Source organism: Pongo abelii, chromosome 5 (assembly GCF_028885655.2).
Source record: "Pongo abelii isolate AG06213 chromosome 5, NHGRI_mPonAbe1-v2.0_pri, whole genome shotgun sequence".
Lineage (NCBI taxonomy): Eukaryota > Metazoa > Chordata > Mammalia > Primates > Hominidae > Pongo > Pongo abelii.
Genome location: NC_071990.2, coordinates 90,342,243 through 90,362,222, shown reverse-complemented (window position 1 = coordinate 90,362,222; position 19,980 = coordinate 90,342,243). Strand labels below are relative to the sequence as shown.

At 41.8% G+C, this 19,980-nt stretch overlaps 3 protein-coding genes and 1 long non-coding RNA gene across 19 annotated transcripts in view; 2 read left to right on the top strand and 2 right to left on the bottom strand.

The window, feature by feature from the left end:
- The window catches only part of MDN1 (midasin AAA ATPase 1), a 187,150-nt gene extending 184,044 nt beyond the window's left edge, over positions 1-3,106 (top strand). For 4 of the 5 annotated variants that reach the window (XM_054557862.2, XM_054557860.2, XM_024248660.3 and 1 more), the window contains exons 101-102: positions 727-869; positions 1,689-3,106. In XM_054557862.2, coding sequence (XP_054413837.2) covers positions 727-869; positions 1,689-1,877 — 332 coding nt within the window. In that variant the 3' untranslated portion in view covers positions 1,878-3,106. The remainder of the gene's footprint in view (positions 1-726; positions 870-1,688) is intronic. The other variant, XM_054557859.2, reaches the window with a different exon arrangement.
- LOC112133832 (uncharacterized) overlaps positions 1-7,814 on the bottom strand; it is a 60,630-nt gene extending 52,816 nt beyond the window's left edge. The window contains exon 1 of one of the 3 annotated variants that reach the window (XR_010140252.1): positions 7,228-7,814. This is a non-coding gene — a long non-coding RNA (uncharacterized LOC112133832). Of the gene's footprint in view, positions 1-6,925; positions 7,017-7,227 lie in introns of those variants that run through there. The other 2 variants (XR_008526282.2, XR_008526281.2) reach the window with 2 other exon arrangements.
- Positions 7,117-11,351, top strand: LYRM2 (LYR motif containing 2). The gene is given in 3 exon segments (NM_001131320.1): positions 7,117-7,192; positions 7,984-8,124; positions 8,494-11,351. Coding segments are annotated over 3 exon segments (267 nt in total). The 5' UTR covers positions 7,117-7,147; the 3' UTR covers positions 8,575-11,351.
- A 3,868-nt stretch (positions 11,352-15,219) lies between these two features.
- The window catches only part of ANKRD6 (ankyrin repeat domain 6), a 64,306-nt gene continuing 59,545 nt past the window's right edge, over positions 15,220-19,980 (bottom strand). For all 10 annotated transcript variants that reach the window (XM_024248662.3, XM_054557864.2, XM_024248665.3 and 7 more), the window contains 3 exons: positions 19,035-19,148; positions 17,490-17,616; positions 15,220-16,295 (listed from right to left, as the gene is read on the bottom strand). In XM_024248662.3, the coding sequence (XP_024104430.2) occupies positions 15,724-16,295; positions 17,490-17,616; positions 19,035-19,148 (813 nt within the window). In that variant the 3' untranslated portion in view covers positions 15,220-15,723. The remainder of the gene's footprint in view (positions 16,296-17,489; positions 17,617-19,034; positions 19,149-19,980) is intronic.

Below are 19,980 nucleotides of genomic sequence, written 5' to 3'. Positions count from 1 at the left end.
TTCTTTCCAAAAATCTCTCAGTGTTCTCAGTGTATCATGCAGAAGCTTCAGATTTTGATGGAAGCAAGTTATTCACACCTGTCAACATTTGCTAAAACAGCCCACCCTCAACTCATGTACTATATAATCTTTAGCTGGAAACACTATGTAGCAAAAATTTTAAAACATTTTATTCAGTGTTGAGTGGTTCCTTTCTATTTGTTTTTGTTTAAACAAGTTAAATTTCAAGGGCAAAAAAATATAGAAATTAGGTACAACGAATTAACAGAAATCTAAAGATGATTATATGTGATGACTGAAATTTGGAAGACACAGTTCCAGATTTCTGATTTAGCCACTTTCTTCTAATGCCCTACTCAGTACTATCATTTTTAAAGTTTATAGCCATAAACTAGTGTTTTAATTCTCATGTACAGTATGTTGCTCTACAATTTGAAGTTCAGCAGAACTTAACATTTCCTGAAGCACTATTGAGAAATTCTGCTATACTGACAGAAGCTTACTTAGTATCCCTTATTATGCCTTGTCTCTGACTCAAGCATTCTAAGGGATAGATCTCATCAGAGGTCCCTTAGGTCTGTGCCCAGAATTCATCAGCTTTAGAGGTGTGTTTAGCTTTAATAGTACAGAGAAAGCCTACATTAATTTGTCCTACTTTGGGTAGTTGTGAGTTATTAAAAATGGCTGTTCATTTTATTCCCTTGCTTCCTCTTATATGGTCTACAGAAACTGCACAACTCCTCCTGGTAGTCTCTGATGGGCGAGGCCTTTTCCTTGAGGGCAAAGAAAGAGTACTGGCAGCAGTTCAGGCTGCCCGGAATGCAAATATCTTTGTCATCTTTGTTGTATTGGACAATCCCAGTTCACGGGTGAGTGACTACTAAAAGCCACCTTTTCTGGAGATAAAGTGGGGATTCCCTTTAACCTGTTCAATCTGAAATATGGCCTGGATCACTCAGTCATACTGAGAACTCCCAGCATTCATAGTATTCTGTCAAGTACCATTGTAGGCACTTGTAAGTATTTTCCCTATTAATCTTTGCAATAAGCCAGTGAGGTAGGGATCATTATTCCCACTTTACACCGAAGGAACTGAAACACATAGAGGTTATAGGTAATGAGTGGGAGAGCCAAGATTCAGAATGACCATCCTCTGTGGGTCATCATTTCCCTCTATGCAAAGTCAGTGCAGGTATTGCAGCCTTGATAATGGGTACTGACCACTTTGAAATGGAGATTAGGTGTTGCCACACTTATGTCTCAGTAGCTCCTCACAGCCAGAAGCATCAATCATCTTAGTAAAATATGCCTACAGGGCAGTTCTGTTCCAGGGAAGCATTGTCTCTGTGGGTCACATTAAGGCCTTGATAGGAAGGTAAAGATTTAGTGTGAATGATTCCAAGTGGATGATGGGGAGACACCACTGTAGGGAAAGTAGATTTTCCTATCTATCCCTTTTCCTTTTTTTCAGTGTCCATCCTCCTGGAAGGGGCACTCAGAAAGACATCTACCTCCTTCTTAGTAGAGTTCTGAAAATTCTCTTTTACTTAGTAATAAAAGGTAGGTTCATATGCAGGAATAAGACACAGGAGATGTAAAAGCTGTTAGCAAAAGAGATCACAGAAGAGCTAGCTAAGGATGCTGGTTTAATCGCTGCCTCCCCATTTCAAAATGTCTTTTGTTGACAGGATTCTATCTTGGACATTAAAGTACCGATATTTAAAGGACCTGGAGAGATGCCTGAAATCCGATCCTACATGGAAGAGTTCCCATTCCCATACTATATCATTCTTCGAGATGTAAACGCACTTCCTGAGACACTCAGCGATGCCCTCAGACAGTGGTTTGAGTTGGTGACAGCCTCTGACCACCCATAGAACAGAAAGAGGAGTCCAAAGTGAGACTTAACCGTGGTCAGAAGGTCACATTGCTTACCCAGGTGCTCCCTTTTGGACAACTACAAAAAATTTTATTGTAATATTTTTATTTTACAGCATGATCTTACAGCCTACAGAATGCTCTCTGGCTCCCGGCTTTGCCTGGGCTGAGGTTTTTATACCAAACCTGGAAGCAGCAGCAGGTGCCTGAACTCGTAACTAGAGAAGAGTTATCCTTCTTCCCTCCCTCAGAAGCCCTGGCCTGGGAGGAGGTCATACCCCACCGTTGGAGCCCAGCTGCCTGCTTTCTGTTGCAGGGGATCTGGGCACCTGTGCCTTGAGGAGATGCTGCCAGGAGCATGGGACTCTGACAGTCCTTTGTATAAAGGATTAAAGGGAGCTGCCCTTTTGACCCTGCTCTAAGCTCTGCCTTGCTAAGCCCACAGTGTGTACCCAAAAGCTGTCAAGTGGCCAAGACAGCTCCAGTTTCTGGAGAGTATGAGGGTGTGTTTTCTTATTGTGAAAGGAACTACCTTCTCTTAGAGGGTAGGAAGAATGTGGTGTGTGTGTGTTCTCATAAAGCAACCGGACATTATAGGCACCCAGGTCATCTATAAAAACGATCCTTGGGCTGTGTAAAAACGAAGTGGCTTTTCAGTATCCTCTTTCACACTTGCTGCTTCGGGAGACTATGCAATGATGGGAAGGTGATTGCCCCTTTATTTCATTCAGTGCCATGGTCTCTGTTGTTGTAGTAATTTATTTGTTTAGTTCATTTTTTTTTTTCTTAACAGTTAAGGGGAAGAGTCATTCCTCACACTGCTTTCAAGCTGGACTGAGCCAGTCTCATTCTGGGAAAGAAACGCTGTGTCCAGAACTCAGCAGCTCCATCTATTTTTTCCAGTCAAAAGAAACTGATTTTTAGGCAGTTTTTACTTGGCCAGAAAGCAGTGCTGAATACTTGAAACTGTGTGCTCTGTTCTACTTAATGTTCTGTCAGAATGTTCTTTTGTAGGCAATATGTCATGATGTAATCATCTATCTCCTTGTCTGTTTCCCAGTTACACTGTGAAGTCTGCCACCCTTTTGAGGTGGTCATCAAAGACACAGATTCCTTGTTTAACCAAGTGTCCCAAAGCATGTACCTGAAGTTATATCATTTTTTATTCTAAAAAGCTATGCAGCTTATATTCTGAAAACTATTAAAACATATACCACTGTTGATGTAATTTGTGACTATTCTTAATGGAAGATGACAGGATTGTAAAAGGTATGCTAGGGGACTGATCTTCTCTGCTGGATCAGTCAGCTGTTACTAGTTGATGCTGTGCTAACATGACCCCCTCCTACTTCAATGTTGCTCTTACTACAAAGGTTATCATTTGCATTTATGTCCATGGTAGGCTGAGCTATAATAACTATGCTAGCTTTGCAGCAGAATGAAAAGGATGAGTTGGTGTAGCCTTATAAGGAGGCTTATAAAAATTATCCTCCATAAATGATGTTGCATCCCACTCACATTTCATTGGCTAAAGCCGTCTATGGGGCAGGGAGTTTAATCTTCCGGTAGGTTTGAGTCTGGGAGGGAAAGACACCAATATTATGACAATGCTGCAATCTATTACATCTGCCTTTGGAAGCTCCATCTTAGACCTCCCAAACTGGTGTGCCCAGAGTGATTCCCTTGGCCCTGGGTTAGCTCATGAGATCACGGACGGTAGGTATTCCAGGAAGCAGAAACCCAAGAGTGCCATTTTCAACTTTTGCTGCCAACAGGGCTCGCAGGAGTAGTGTTAAATTAATCTGCCATGTTGACAGTTGACATTTGTGCCATCCTGCCCATCCCCCCCCACCCCCCCAAACCCCCCAGGCCTTGGCCAAATAGGTAAGTTCTGATATTTAAGGAATGGACAGCAGAACACAAAAGTCCTCCATGCTGTCTTAAAAATCTCACTTTGGGGCTGGGTGCAGTGGCTCACACCTATAATCCCAGCACTTTGGGAGGCCAAGGTGGGTGGATCACTTGAGGTTAGGAGTACCAGGCTGGCCCATATGGTGAAACCCCATCCCTACTAAAAATACAAAAAACTAGCTGGGTGTGGTAATGCTCACCTGTAATCCCAAGTTACTCAGGAGGCTGAGGCAGGAGAACTGCTTGAACCAGGAGGTGGAGGTTGCAGTGAACCGAGATTGTGCCACTGCACTCCAGCCTGGGCGACAGAGCAAGACTCTATCTCAACGAAACAACAATAAAATCTCACTTTGGATAACTTCTTCACCACTTCCGTGGCTTCCACCATCACTGAAGCAAAAGGACTGTAAAATTCTCCATCCAGGGCTCCAGGAAATCTACTCTTTGGTATTCTTAATTATATTCAGACATCTGCTGGAGCTGTACTTAGGCAACAGACTCTTTCAAATACAACAACACATTCAAAATGTCACTGTTCTAATTCCTCTATCCCAAACCCATTCCTTCAACATTCCCCATCTGGGATGACCACTCCAACAGCCACCCTGTTTACAAACTTGGGACTTAACCTATACATCTGCTTTACTTCCTTCTCCATCTCTATCCATACCCCAATCAAATTAATCATCTTGTCCAGTCAGGCTTCTGGACATCCTATCCCATCCCTCCCCCTACTCCACTGTGACTGGGGCTCTTTTAATCTCTAGCAGGGACTACTTCAATGGTATCCTGACCAGTAACTTCTCTTTGCTTGCTTCACTTCATCCTATTCACAACATCCAAGATCTTTCTAAAAGTTCTGTAGCTGAAAATCCCTTCAAAGCTCTCCCTTGTAATAATATTCAAGCTTCATGTGACCTGTGAGCTCTTGCTTGACTCTCCTGTCCCTCCTCTCCCAGCATCCCTGGCAGTGTTTCCATGTGTTGTCTGGACTCCTCTTAGTGATTCTGCCTTTCTGACAAATACCTAGCTCAGACAAGCCCTCCAGGAAGAATAATTTCCCACAGTATGAACTGCAGCATTCTTTGTTAGCACTATATTGAATTTAGAGGTTTTCCTGCCCAAAGCATGAGTCTTTGAGCAAGGAGTATATGTGACTCACGACAGCATTACCAGTGTCTAGCAAGAGTGAGCCTTTTTTTTTTTTTTTTTTTTTTTTGAAATAGAGCTTTGTTCTTGTTGCCCAGGCTGGAGTGCAATGGCGCAATCTCGGCTCACTGCAACCTCCGTCTCCCGGGTTCAAGCGATTCTCCTGCCTCAGCCTCCCAAGTAGCTGGGACCACAGGCGTGAGCCACCAGGCCTGGCTAAGTTTTTGTATTTTAGTAGAGACGAGGTTTCACCATGTTGGCCAGGCTGGTCTCGAACTCCTGACCTCAGGTGATCCACCCACCTCGGTATCCCAAAGTGTTGGGATTATAGGTGTGAGCCACTGCACCTGGCCTGAGTGTTTCTTGATGGGAAGAAAAAATAATGTAAAAATGTCTTTTCTCACATATTAATGTATAGATTCAACACTATTTCAAAATTCCAACCAAGATCACAAGATGATTTGGAGGGAAATGATACAAAACATTTCTAAAGATTATAGAGAACAGTACTAATGGATTTTTTACAAGAAACTAGAGTCCTGCCAGATAATAAAAACATATAAAGCAAAAAGTAAAAACCCTAAATGAAACAATTCTGGACAGATTACTCAGACCCTAAAAGAATTTATCATACAGTCAAAAAGGCATCCATCATAAAGCCCCAAAAAAGGAATGAGTTATATAATCAATGGTATTGATACAGCTTAACATCTAGAAAAGAACTTAGAGCCACGTGATACTGTAAACCAAAGTAAATTCTAGATGGAGTAAATATTTTAAAAATTAAAGTTTAAAAAAATGAATTACAAAGGTCTGAATGGGAAATGAAAAGCCTCAAAAGGCACAAAAATATATGATTGTATAAAGTTTCTGTATGTATAAAGAAATGACAAAAACATAGTGCCGATATAAAAGTCCTCATCATAAACGGACCCAAGTCATGAACAACTCACAAAATCAGTATAACTAAAAATGGCGAGGAGTATTTAACTTCACTCCTTTTAAAAAGTTACCAATTAACTATTACAGCTAATGTATTAGACAAAATTTGACATATTATTGATAATATGATCATGCAGTTAGCATCATTCATACAATGCCTGGTAAAGTTCAAAAGAGCTAATGATTAGAGTTCTTACATGTGCCAGGACCTGTTCTCAGTACACAACTGAGGTAGATGCTATATTTCACTTTACAGGGGAGGTAATAGGCCAGGAGAGGGGAAATAGCCAGAACACAGCTAGGAATAGGAAGCCCCAGGATGCCAACAGGCGAGGCAAGCAAGTACCCAGTAAACTAGTAATTGAACATTTTTGGTTCTATTTTAATTCGATACAACACTACTTGGAAAATTAATATGGCAAAGATTCGCTAACTCCACTTCTAGTGATTTAACCTAAAGGCGTGTGTATTGTGGGAAAGATAAAACAGCTATGAGAAAATAAAAGCAAAAGCCTGAGGCTTAGGGATGTTAGGCTCCTCGTTATTAGTGATGAAAAGTGCTTAAGACTGCAGTGGGTCAGCCATTCAAAGCTTTGTTTCAAATGATCATGAAGGCCACCGCTCCCGGAAAACCTTTGCGCTACAAAAGAACAGGACAAAAACGAGAAAGAGAAAAAACCAACACAAATTGTAAAATAAATTAACTTTCAATTTTAGTATTTTCAACTATACACATTTTTAAAGGCTCGAAAGAACATTCAAATACGTTTTCACCTCTTTCCCTCCAAAAAACCTTAACTTTTTTTTCGAGACGGGGTCTCGCTCTGTCGCCCAGGATGGAGTGCAGTGGTGCGATCCCGGCTCACTGCAACCTTCACTTCTCGGGTTCAAGCGATTCTCCTGCCTCAGCATCCCGAGGAGCTGGGATTACAGGCACCTTACAGGCCTCCAAGAGTGCTTGGGACTGCAGGTGAGAGCCACCGCGCCCGGCCTCCTTCACTTTCATTTGAACTCTCTTTACCAAGAACTGTGCTAAGTGCCCTACCTTTCTTCTTTATCACAACGACCCTATGGTGCACTGCTATCCTATTTTGCCGACGAGAAAACTTCGGCCAGCGCAGCAGCTAGGGCTCAGTCCCGAAGCCTCGCGCTCTCAGTCACAGAGCAACCCGCGGGCCGTCTCCTAGGAAACCGGGCTCGCCACACCCCTTGGTCGGACCCCACTTCCGCTCCTGCGCGCTGAGGCTCCGGCGGACCTCTGGTGGACATGGCTGCTTCCCGCTTACCCCCAGCGACGCTAACGTTAAAGCAGGTACCGGCGGTTCTCTGCCTTCCACAGCCGCTTACCTGGGTCTGAGCTTCTGGATTCTCCATCTGTCCCTCCCCGCAACGCGGCGGGTTCCGGGGGGTCCTGACGCGGCGTGCGCGCCCTCTGAGATTGGCCTGATGCCTGCGGGGCGGTGCTTCGCTCCGCGGAGCCTGACGGGAGGCACGGGCTGCTTCCTTGGTTTGGTGCGATCGCGTGAGACGCGTCAGGTGCTTGATTTCCCTGAGTCCCGGTGCCTCAGCTGCCCAGTGCCCACGGTAAAAGTCTATTGCACTGAGCAGTGGCAAACAGCAAATGAGATTACCAAAGATTTGAACAACTGTTAATTTAGAAAAAGTGCTGTCGTTGTAATAACAACTTCTAAGAGACCGGCGGCCCTTTTCAGCCCGGTAGTCAGCTCCCGATTTTTTTAATGGTTCTTAGGTTTGACAGAGCAGTAAGCAAAAAGATCAGATGAAACTCGTGATGCTTTTTTTAAAACATCTTTTTGAGACAGGGCCTCACTCTCGCCCAGGCTGAGTGCAGTAGCGCAATGAGGGCTTACCTCAGCTTAGACCTCCTGGGCTCAAGTGATCCTCCCATCTTGGCCTCCCAAAGTGCTGGGATTACAGGCCTGAGCCACTGCACCTGGGCAAAAAAAAAAAAAAAGTTTTTCTTTGCCTTTTTCAAAATTGACCAACGAGAAGTACTCTGGTTACAGCTTGGTTTGCTGAAGTAGAACTTTCCAGGCTGGCGATTGTGCAGTAGTAATTGCTATTTACTCCTCCCTTTTACAGTTCGTAAGAAGGCAACAAGTTCTTCTCCTCTACAGAAGGATTTTGCAAACAATTCGGCAAGTTCCAAATGATTCTGATCGCAAATACCTGAAAGATTGGGCAAGAGAAGAATTCAAAAGAAACAAAAGTGCCACCGAAGAGGTGAGAACAAAATCATGGTGAGGACAGATCCTAACCCTTTTTATTGATCAGTGAATTTTTTTTTAAGTTTAGCAGACGTCTTGGAATATAGTGCCACTGAGCTGGTATATCTTGATCATTGCTTGTAATGTTACCGATTTTAAATTATTATTTTAAAATTTAATATTGTATCTACACTCTTCAGCATCATCACTTGACTTTTATGTTGTACATTTTATATGTATGTATGTATGTGGAAATCTTTTGGCTTTTCTAAAAGGCAGCAGTTCCAATACGTAGTATTGGTTCTTGATTTTAACAGATAAAATGGTATAGCTATACCTTGTTTAACCAGGTAAAACAATAACCAGATTTCACTTTATTCTACAGGATACAATCCGGATGATGATTACTCAAGGCAATATGCAGCTCAAGGAGTTAGAAAAAACACTTGCTTTAGCAAAATCTTAACTATAGCATTATTCTGAAGGATTTTCAAAGTCTCCATGTGTTTTGTTGCATTTAGGATTAACAATGGACAGCACAAAGCCCAGTCTTACTATTTATATGTACAGTATTTGGTGATAGAGAGCAAAGGAAAAACACATCAGAACAGTTGCCTTAACTGAAAAACATACCCTGCATTTTGAAAATGTTTATGGATGTCTCAGCAGTTTTTAAAAGAAGAAAAAAACCACTAACAAATGGTCAGTAGATGCTGGACACAATCATTAGGGAAGTGTAAATCAAAACTACTATGAGGCCGGGCGCAGTGGCTCATGCTTGTAATCCCAGTACTTTAGGAGGCTGAGGTAGGTGGATTACTTGAGGTCAGGAGTTCAAGACCAGCCTGGACAACATGGTGAAACCTCATCTCTACTAAAAATACAAAAATTAGCTTGGCGTGGTGGTGCATGCCTGTAGTCCCAGCTACCTGGGAGGCTGAGGCAGGAGAATCACTTGAACCCAGGAAGTGGAGGTTGCAGTGAGCTGAGATCGTGCCACTGCACTTCAGCCTGGGTGACAGAGTGAGACAGTCTCTAAAACAAAACAAAACAAAACAACCCTGAGATTCACATTCACTAGAATGGCTGTAATTAAAAAGAGAAATAATAATAAGTCTTGGTGAAGATGTACAGAAATTAGAGAACCCTCATACATTGCTGGTGGGAATGTAAAATGGTGTAGCCACTTCAGAAAACAGACTGTCAGCTCCTCAAAAGATGAAACAGCTGCTGTATGAGTTAGCAATTCTACCCCATGCCCATAGCCATTATTTGGCACTAAAAAGAAACAAAGGACTTACGTATGCTAAACATGGATAAACCTTGAAAACGTTAAGTGAAAGAAGCCAGTCGCAAAAGATAACATGATGATTCCATTCATACGAAATATCCAGAATAGGCAGAAAGGTTAATGGTTGCCTAGGCTGGCTGTAGTTGGAATGGAGTAACTGCTAATGGGTGTAGGGTTCCTTTTCAGAGTGATGAAAATATCCTACAGTTAGCTTGTGGTGTAGGCTGCACAACTCTGAATATATTCAAATCCACTGAACTGTACATTTTAAATGTAAGGTATGAATTGTATCTCAATAAAGCTGTTATTAAAAAACTCTTGAGGTATAGGACTGAAAGTATACTGACACCAGGAGATACCCTGGAACTTTCTTGAAAAATCCTGCATTATCCCTGAGGGTTGTTCAGGTACGTTCTTCAGATGTGTCATAGTTTGGTAGAGGACTCATCAAAAAGATCACCACTGGGAACCTAGATCTTTGTTGAAAAGGGAAGAGAAAGAGAAGCTTAATGAGCACATTGAAGCACTTACCAGAAAGAAGAGGGAAGACTTCTGGATGAAACCTCTGTGAGTACTTTAACATTCACGTGGAAGTAGTAAAAATAAGATTCTGGGTGCAGTTCTCCTCCAGTGACAGGAAAAAAAAACAAAGGGAATTTGAAGAATACGTCAGAGACAAATACGTTACAATCAAAGTTGACTTCAAGGCACTTTTGAAGGAGATCAAATTTATAACAAATACTATAGTGAAAGTGAAAGCTTGTGGAAGATGTTGGAATCATCCATCCTGAAAATTGAAGTCTTCTGTTCATCAACAGAACAGCTAAGAAGCTAATCTAAGAATGATCAGCACCTGAAAGATGTAGACAACATTTTGCAGAATGATAAATGGTATCCAGTACTGGACTGTGCCTGAGAGGCATCAACTGAATGTGGATGTTGATGACCTGGAGTGTCTGGGTCCACCTCTATCTCCCAGAGCCTCAGAGCCCACAAGACAAAATAATTCTGAATACTGTTCCATGGGTGTAATCTACTAATTCAAAATGCCTGCCTGTGCCAATTTTCAGGTTTTTATGTAGATAAGTATTAGTTAACCTGTTGCAAGATGATCTGACAAATAGAAGCATTTGTGACGTTTCTGAACAGAGAACACTTTGGAAATATTTTTTGTGTGACATGATTGATAAATACATGCTATCTCTAGTAAATCTAAAATCTTGAAACTCAAAATCATCCTTTTATGGGTGTAGAAGTCAGTGATTTAATGATGCTCTTCCTAACAGTGGTGTGCATGGAAAGGTTTTCATTAAAGAGCATATGTGGTTTGCATTTGCAAGATTCAACTAGCACAGACTCCAAGAAAACCTAAAAGTTTTTTTGTTTTTTAAAGCAGGTAAGGCCGGGCACTGTGGCTTACACAAGTAATCCACACAATTTGGGAGGCTGAGGTGCGAGGATTGCTTGAGCCCAGGTGTTTGAGAACAGCCTGGGTAACATAGTGGGACCCTGCCTCTACAAAACATTGAAAAATTAGCTGGGCAGGTAGCACGTGCCTGTAATTCCAGCTACTCAGGAGGCGGAGGTGGGAGGATTGCATTTAGCCCAGGAGGTTGAGGCTGTGGTGAGCCATGAACACGTCACTGCACTTCAGCCTGGAAACAGAGCAAGACCCTCCCTTCCCCCCTGCCCCCGCCCCCCAGAAAAAGGTAAAACTCTGAAAATTGAATAATCTGTCAGAGGTGAAAATTACTGTAATGGACATGCTTGTAAATCATCTCTAAAGAACAATTTAATTTCTTCACTTATATGTTTTGCTTATACCCTCTGAATTATAGGCCAATCTTGGTGATTAACCTAAGGGATTTATTTAGCAGTTTCTTCTAAGGTATGGAGCCACAGTCATTATGAACTTGGTCTGAATCAAACTGCCAGTGATTTTTATAGAGGAATGAAAAAAAAAAACTGCTGGTGAAACACTTTATCATGAAGCAATCTTTGTCAATACTGTACTCTGGATTAGACAAATTACTTTCTGGATGTTTCCTGAAAACTGTACTTCTGTTTAAATGTTAAACTTTTGTTCCTAAAGTTTAAGATGTTTGAATGTCAGTTTATGTATTTGAACCACAATAAATTGATCTTTTTATAGTAAAACAAATTCAAGTGCAGAGCTTTGTAGCATAAGAAGTGGCTAAAGCTATTTATTATATAGATGTTAATTGCCCCTATGTCATTCCCCCCTTTTAAAATGTGCCATCAGGGCCTGGTGTGGTGGCTCATGCCTGTAATCCCACCACTTGGGGAGGCCGAGGTGGGTGGATCACTTGAGTTCAGGATTTCGAGACTAGCTAGGCCACCAGCTAGCCTAACCTGGTGGCACGTGCCTGTAATTCCAGCTACTCAGGAGGGCTGCCTCATCTTGAATGCGGGAGGCAGAGGTTGCAGTGAGCCGAGATCACACCACTGCACTACAGCCTGGGCGACAGAGTGAGACTCTTGTCTCAAAAAAAGAAAAAGTAAAAATGTGCCATGAAGTTAGAAGTTTTAAATTCATGGTACAAGCATTGCCATAGATGTGCCTGCAAGAAACACACAGATGACTTTTTTTGAGACAGGGTCTCTGTTGCACAAGCTGGAGTGTGATGGCACGAACATGGCTCACTGCAACCTTGAGCTCCTGGGCTCATGAGATCCACCTGCTTCAGACTTTCATTTAGCTGGGACCACAGGCATGTGCCACTATGACTGGCTAATTTTTTTTACTTTTCATAGAGAGGAGGGGGAATCTCACTTTGTTGCCAGGCTAGTCTCAAACTCCTGGGCTCAAGCAATCCACCTGCCTCGGTGCCAAGAGTGCCTCGGTGCCAAGAGTGCTAGGATTACAGGTGTGAGCTTTTTTTTTTTTAAAAAAAGAGACAGTCTTACCTCATTCTGTCACCCAGAATGGAATGACTTTCTAAAATTGCAGAAAGCAGAACATATTCCTTGCTGTTTATAATATTGTAGTCGTATCAAAGGGAAAGAGTATTTCTCCTTAAATAAAATTACAAATAAAAAATTTATGTTTTACTCTTATAAAAGGTATTGTAGAATACAAAAGGTTTTTCAGACTGGTTTTGTCTTTGATTGGCTTTTATAATCCACACTTCAAAGAAGAAATGCATTTAATTTTTAATAACAAGTCAAAAAGTATAATATTGCCTTGCCTTGCATAACCTTTAACTATTGCAAATGATGTTTTGTCCTTCCCCTTTGTCCAGTATTTTCCAAATGGTCAACAGTTTAAGCATTTAAGCTTGCACTGAGAAACCTTGCCACATTTCAGCAGTTTTGTTTTGCTTTTGGTGGACAACACCTGATCTCGACTTTACAGCCAATGTATTTACTCTAAATTACACTTTTACAGACACAAGGTAAAGTGTAGCTGGGTGAAGGCACTCAGGAGCCGTAAAATGTGGCCAACCACAAGAAATGAAAATGTAAGCTAAACAAAGTATTCACACTCATTTTTTTAATAAGGAATTTAAGATCCATAGTATCTTTAATGCTTGGAAGAGACACAAATTCAAGGTGATAAAAATATTAATTAGAAGACACATAACATGCCTCAAGTATATCAACACGACTCACAAACAAGGCATAGCCATGAAAACAACACTCCCTTTATTTTGGGCTCCCAAAATCAAAAGTAAGAAAGATTAGAACTAATTTATTTAATCTATCAGATATTTAGGATACTCAATAATGCACTAACAATTTCTTTGAAAAAACACTAATACTGTACAATGTTTCTGTTTTAGTTTTTCCCACAGCTGTTGAAAATTTCAGCCTTGATTTGAAACATGACCTGCATGACAGGCTATAAGTTGTCAATAGTTCTGTTTCTTTGGAAAAGTACAGTTGTGGCATTTACTCATTTTAGCAGATAGCTAAAAGGGAAAAATAAGGAAAAATATACACTGGACCTGCAGTTAAGTTTTTGACAATGCCAAGGATCAAAAACAGATGAAACAACATTTGTTGAAGATGAAAAGGTATTGCATTGGTCTTAATAGATGTTGCCATCTCTGGGTAAGGATGCTGACTGAGCCTGTTCTGTGTCTTCATCACCTCTATTTGTTTTTTCTTCTACGACAGACCTCCAAGAGACAAGATCCATGTAGTAAGCCACACTAGGTCCTTTTGACCCTTCTCATTCTTCTGTAGTCTCTTTCCTGTGACTTTTGACAAAAATACTCAGTTCACAATATTAGCTGCCTGCTTCTGATGGGTAGGAGGTAATCAAAATACTCCCACCAAAGCACTCTATGGTCTAGACTTGATACTTAAAATTTAGTTTTCAGCATCCCTCAACAAGGATACCTTGAGGTAATAGGAGATATTTTGGTAAGTGAAAATAATTCCTGCTTGAAACACAGCCTACTGAACTCAGGATTTGAGTATTAGGCAGTTCTCAATAAATTGATGTATACTGAGGAATGATTCTAAAGAGGTTAGTGATATCCTGTTTGAGAATAGATTTAGAAAACTGAAGGTACTCTCCAGCTCTACAATTCTGTATTAGGAACAATAGGGAAATGAGAAAGTGCCTCTATATTGCAATCTAGTGAGTCTCTGGGGGAAGACCGTCTACCTGCGTAGTAGTTGTTGAGAACAAGACAAGCTCCCAAACACATGAAAATCAACTTGAAATAACATCAAATTCAGCCTGGGCAATATAGCGAGACCCTATATATACAAAAAGTTAGCCAGGACTGGTGGCACACGCATGTAGTCCCAGCTACTTGCGAGGTTGAGGCAGGAGGATCGCTTGAGCCTGAGAGGCCAAGGCTGCAGTGAGGTGTGATCATGCCACTGCACTCCAGTCTGGGTGACAGAGCAAGACCCTGTCTCAACAAAATAAAAAACATCAAATTCATTCCATATTCAGGTAACAGTGACATATATCTACTGAATTATTATTTTTTTTAGGAATGTCTATATCTATGGATTGTCACTATAAAAAAAAGAAAAAAACCCCAAAACTGAGCTTGACAAAGGGAATAAAAGCATACTTTGTTTTTCTTGGTGTCCCCATGTTAATAAGTCATTTCTTCTCTTTGGCTCAATGAGCAGCATTTTATTACAATTACGTTCAATAGTCACTAGGTTCCTGTGTCTATAGAAGTTTCTGTGCATACATGGGATATTGAGGAGATGAATATAAATCCCATATTCCAAAGGACAAGCAGCTTGTCCAAAGTTTCAACATATCCAAGCTACTTTTACAACTTTGTTCTGTGTTTATATTTCATTATGGAACAAAGTAAAGTCTTCTGGCCTCCATGAAGTTGGGGAACAGTGGGGCCTAAGTTGAGTTATTGAATATTTTGCCTTCACTGCAAAGCAGTAGAAAGCTTTTGAGGTTCTTTAATGACAGAATTCAAAATGAAATACTTTCAAAAAATAGCCTTATTCATTATAAAATGTAGAGCAATAATCTCAAATTCAGAAAGGTATTCTGATATAATTGGGTTTGATTAGGAATAGGTTATAAATTTTCAGGTAATTGTTACATGAATGTTTTTTCCATTAATCTGCTTTAAAATCACTATATAACTGATTTTTTGACTGAAAATACAGAAAATATCAAACAATTTGAATCTTTCTCATTTGATCTCATTGTTTCCAGAGCTGTTAGCCAATTATTCATTATTTAAATAAACTGACTTTTCAATAAATTTTATAAGATATATTGGATCTTGTGACATCATGAAAATATTTCTCCTCAAAAATCTGATAACTTTTCATGTGATTAAAATGTCAACAGTTGGAGAATTACAAATTTGAGAAAGAGGGTTTATTTAGCACATCTCAGAGTTACAGCTCTCTTACAGAAAGACACTTGTTTAGGCACAGCAGGTGTGTTCAAATTTATATGAATGACTACTTGAGTTCAGAAGGGATTACGTTTTTCTTGCTTTTGACTTATATTATTTCACACATCTTGAATTTTAGAGTCTAGGCTTACACATCATCCAGTTTCTTGGCATGGCTTGCTTAATCTGAGCTTTCAAACTTCAGATTAACCTGGACTGAGGCTAAGAGTTTATAATGAAACCCAAAACTAAGCAAGCTTCCCCTGGTTTCAGTTTAATTGTTGAAGTCTTCATAACTTCCAGGCATAGGAAACATGTATCTGGCACACTGTAGAATTAGTGATTTTTTTAAAAAGGCAAATCTGCAATATATACAATATAGTTGACTCCTTGGGCATAGCTATTATGCAGTTGCAAAACTGGAAATCTTCAAGAATCCTTTCGTGTTTCCTCTTTATTGGTGCTAATTTTCCTTCTGCACCCTAGTCCTTAGTTTGGCAAGTTCCTCTTCTAAACTTTTAATGTGTTCCTTCAATGTAGCCTTGTCTTGCTGGGCTTTCTGATTGGCTTGGCTTCGTGCTTCTTCAATCTTCCTTTCATACCACTTTTCCATCTGGGTAGAAACAGCCTCAAAAAAATACTGGGTAAGCTCCAGAGCTTGGGAAGTGTCCCGAATGTGAGGGCCAGTCTGCTCGCTGCCTGCTGCTGGTGGCGGCTGCCCACAGGTGCTGTTGGCTGCGGGTTGCTGGGCACGATGCCTTGTTGGCCCACTCTTCCCAGACTTCTTAGTTTGAGTGCCTCTGTTGACGCAGGGCCCAGCCTGCTGATCAGATCTGGCTGCCTCATTAATGGGTAGCAAGGCTGTCTGGACCTTGACGTTCCTCAGTCGGGAGCCTGTACAGTCAGAAGATGACAGCTCCTGCTGGAGTCTCTGGGTAGCAGTGGAGTGGAGGGCCTTTTCTTTGGGCCTAACCACTGGAGGGGAGCTGTCAGAAGCTGCTGCTGGACCTGCAGTCACCACTGATTGATCCACACCTGGTTTCAGAAGGAAAACAAACGTGAGAGCAAATCCACATTCACACAGTCATATGGCTGTGGGTCAGTATTTGAGAGTCTTAAGGATCCTGTATATCACCAGCCTTCTCCATCACCACCCACCATGTGTAATGTCTCCTCTGAGCCTTTTCTCACCTTTCTGTTCCTCCCTTCCACTTTGTCTCCTCTGATGATCACTCTGGCTTGTCAGAGCTTTCATGGATTCTGTGTTAGCCACACTGATACCATTTAAGCCAAAAAAGTTGCTGGCTTTTCCTTCAGCCTGCCTCAATCTACCTGAGAAGGCTCTGGTCCTGTTTCCTGATGCCTAAGGATGATACTGCTCACCAAGTATCTCAAAGCAGATTTGGACATTTATCTATGAGAATATGTATTCCCATTCTCTAATGTCTGGGCCTATTCCCTACCAGTGTACTAACTGCTTGACCCAAGCTCCAATTTGGAAAGGAGGCCCCATTTTCCATACCCAGAGCTCCAAGACAAGCTCCAAGACTAGTCCTAGCATGAAACATTTTCCCAGGACGTTTCCCCATGTTGTTGGCACAAAGATGAAACCACAGTTCCAGAGATGGCCTGTGGTAACACAAAGCACTTATATCAAAATCCCCCACTGAGGCCTAGTTACCCAGGCTCTGAATGTCCTCAAAATTGTCATTATTGAGTATAATCACTGTGGCTAATGTAAAGATGGTTTGCTTGCAGCATTTCCTATCTAGCACTGGGGGCAAGTTCTATGTAAGAACTGATGTTTAATGAGGATTTGCATAGTTGGACAAAAGTAAAAGGCAGATCAAAGAGAAGGAAGAGGTAAAAGGCACAAAAGGCAAGGGAAGAAGAGCCCTGCTGAGGAGACCGATGGATCTTCATCACCTCTCATCTTTGGGGTCCACTCTGATACTATCAACACTGTACTCAAAGCAATGTTATCACCAATCAACAATTCTTTAATTCCTTTATTCAAATAAGTCTGAGCACATAAATGAGTGCTTTATTATTATATAGCAACTGAATATATGGTTACGAGCAAAATACAGTCCTTGCCCCTACAGAGTGCACTTTACCATCCAGTGTTTCCCACAGCCCTAGCATACGTACTGCCTTTCAGTGCAGGAGAGCACAAGAGCTGCTGGTCGTGTTCCTTTTGGACAAAACGGCTCTCTGTATATGGGTTACCTGTAGAGGACTCGCAAGTAGACGGTGTGGATTTAGCTCTGCAGGCTCTAGAATCTCCAGAAAGCTTCTGCTCCAGATTCTGAATCTTTAACATGCACCAGGTTTTTAATTCATCCACCAAGGATATCTTTAAAAAAAAAAAAAAAAACAAACCCACAAATAAGTACACAGAAGAATCAAGTGAATTTGATACGTGGTTTATGAATTAAAGCATCGAGGATGGACTTTTCAATTATAACAGTTGAGGATACCATCTAACAAACCCAAAAGTTATGACTTGCCCACTGCTATGGGTTTGGATATTTGACCCCTCCAAATCTCATGTTGAAATTTGATCCCCAATGTTGGAGGTGGGGCCTCATGGGAGGTGTTTGTGTCAAGGGGGTGAATGCCTCATGACTGGCTTGGTACCATCCTCACGGTTAGTAAGTTCTTGCTCTATTAGTTTTTTTTTTTTTTTTTTTTTTTGAGATGGAAGTCTCGCTCTGTCACCCAGGGTGGAGTGCAGTGGCACAATCTCGGCTCACTGCAAGCTCTGCCTCCTGGGTTCACACCATTCTCCTGCCTCAGCCTCCCAAGTAGCTGGGACTACAGGCCTCCGCCACCACGCCTGGCTAAGTTTTTTGTGTCCTTAGTAGAGGTGGGGTTTCACCGCGTTAGCCAGGATGGTCTCGGTCTCCTGACCTCGTGATCCGCCCACCTAGGCCTCCCAAAGTGCTGGGATTACAGGCGTGAGCCACTGCGCCCGTCCGCTCTATTAGTTTTTGAAGGAGCTGGTTGCTTCAAACAGCCTGGCACCTCCCTCCTGTCTCTCTTGCCTCCTGTCTCACTAGGTGATCTGTGCATACCAGCTCCCCTTTACCTTCTACCATGAGTGGAAGCTTCCTGAGGCCCTCACCAGATGCAGATGCTGGCACTATGCTTCTTGTACAGCCTGCAGAACCATAAGCCAAAGAACTCTCTTCTTTACAAATTACCCAGCCTCAGGTATTCCTTTATAGCAACACAGACAGACTAAGCCACCCTCCTATAGGCCACAGCAGGCACCCAAGCAGAGAGCTATCTATAATCTTCATTAAGTGACTTAGAGCCACCTTAAACTCAACCACCCAAAACCACCCAAATCTTCCAAACCAAGTACTTCTGGTTGCTTAGAAAGCCTGAGTCCTCACACACTCACTGTACTCATTCCATGTCTCTTATCTTGGTGAGACAGTAAACTCCCTGAGGGTAGAAACTATGTCTTGTTCTAAAACTGTAATGGCCTAACAATGCACAATACATGGAATGAGTTCAGGACAGAAATGGCATCTTCTCCAGCATGTTCGGTCTTCATCTGTTGCCAGCATATTCAGCCATGGACATAAACAGAACTACAGGTTCTTTTCTATTAACCTCATTTCAGTATCATAAAAATGATACACTATATAATGCAAAAGCTCTTAGGGAGTCTCAGCCTCCGAGTTTTCAGTGGCAGGTCTGCCTGAGCTCAGTGGGCCTGTGTGGTAAATCATAAGTTAAGGACTGGCAGATGCTGGTTCCTACCTGTCGTTTCTCCCCCTCATGCTTCTCCGTGTCTGAGTGCTGTTGCAGGCGGTTCAGGCACTCCGTCCTCTCTGCAGAAAGTCTCTCAACCATCAGCTTGTCCAAAACACGCATCTAGGAGTCAAGTGGAGCAGAGTGTAAGACTGAGATGATCTCATGGTGAGCCCTGGTTTCTCAGCTCCTGCAGAGGGGCTCGGGGAACCAAGTAGGAGCCTCTGCACGCAAACGTCAACCCCTTATCTGATTCCATTTGCATGTAGGACTCATGGAACTTTTTCAGAATTCTTGAGCATGTTTCTATGAGGCCAGTGTTTCTTTTTTAAAAAAATCTCATTTGTTAAAGTTTAAGAGGTATAAGGACTATGAATATACAGGCCAGGCGTGGTGGGCCATACTCCCACCACCTGAGGTAAGGAGATTGAGACCAGCCTGGCCACCATGGCAAAACCCCATCTCTACTAAAAATACAAAAATTAGCCGGGGGTGGTGGCACATGCCTGTAGTGCCAGCTACTTGGGAGGCTGAGGCAGGAGAATCATTTGAACCTGGAAGGCAGAGGTTGCAGTGAGCCAAAAAAAAAAAAAAAAGAGAGAGAGAGACTCTGAATATCCAGTAAATACACAACCTGAGCCCATGCAGGCCTTGTAGGCCTTAAAACATTATTTCCCAGACTACTGTAAGAAAAAACTACATCTCAAAGTATGGAGATTTTTCTCTTCCCCAACCCCACTTTAAAAAATGTTAGTGGTTGCCTACAAGGCAGTAAAATGAGCTTTTATCCGGCTCTTGCAGTGAGCAAATATTTTTGGTGCTTCATTGGAAGTAGCTAAAGTATGTAAGAAGAGTGTAGAAGGAACTTAAAGGATTGCTTCAGAGAACAAGCAGTTGTCACTTTTTAATCACATGCCCTTCTGGAGTCCCCTTCATCTTGGCATTTCCTGTGGGA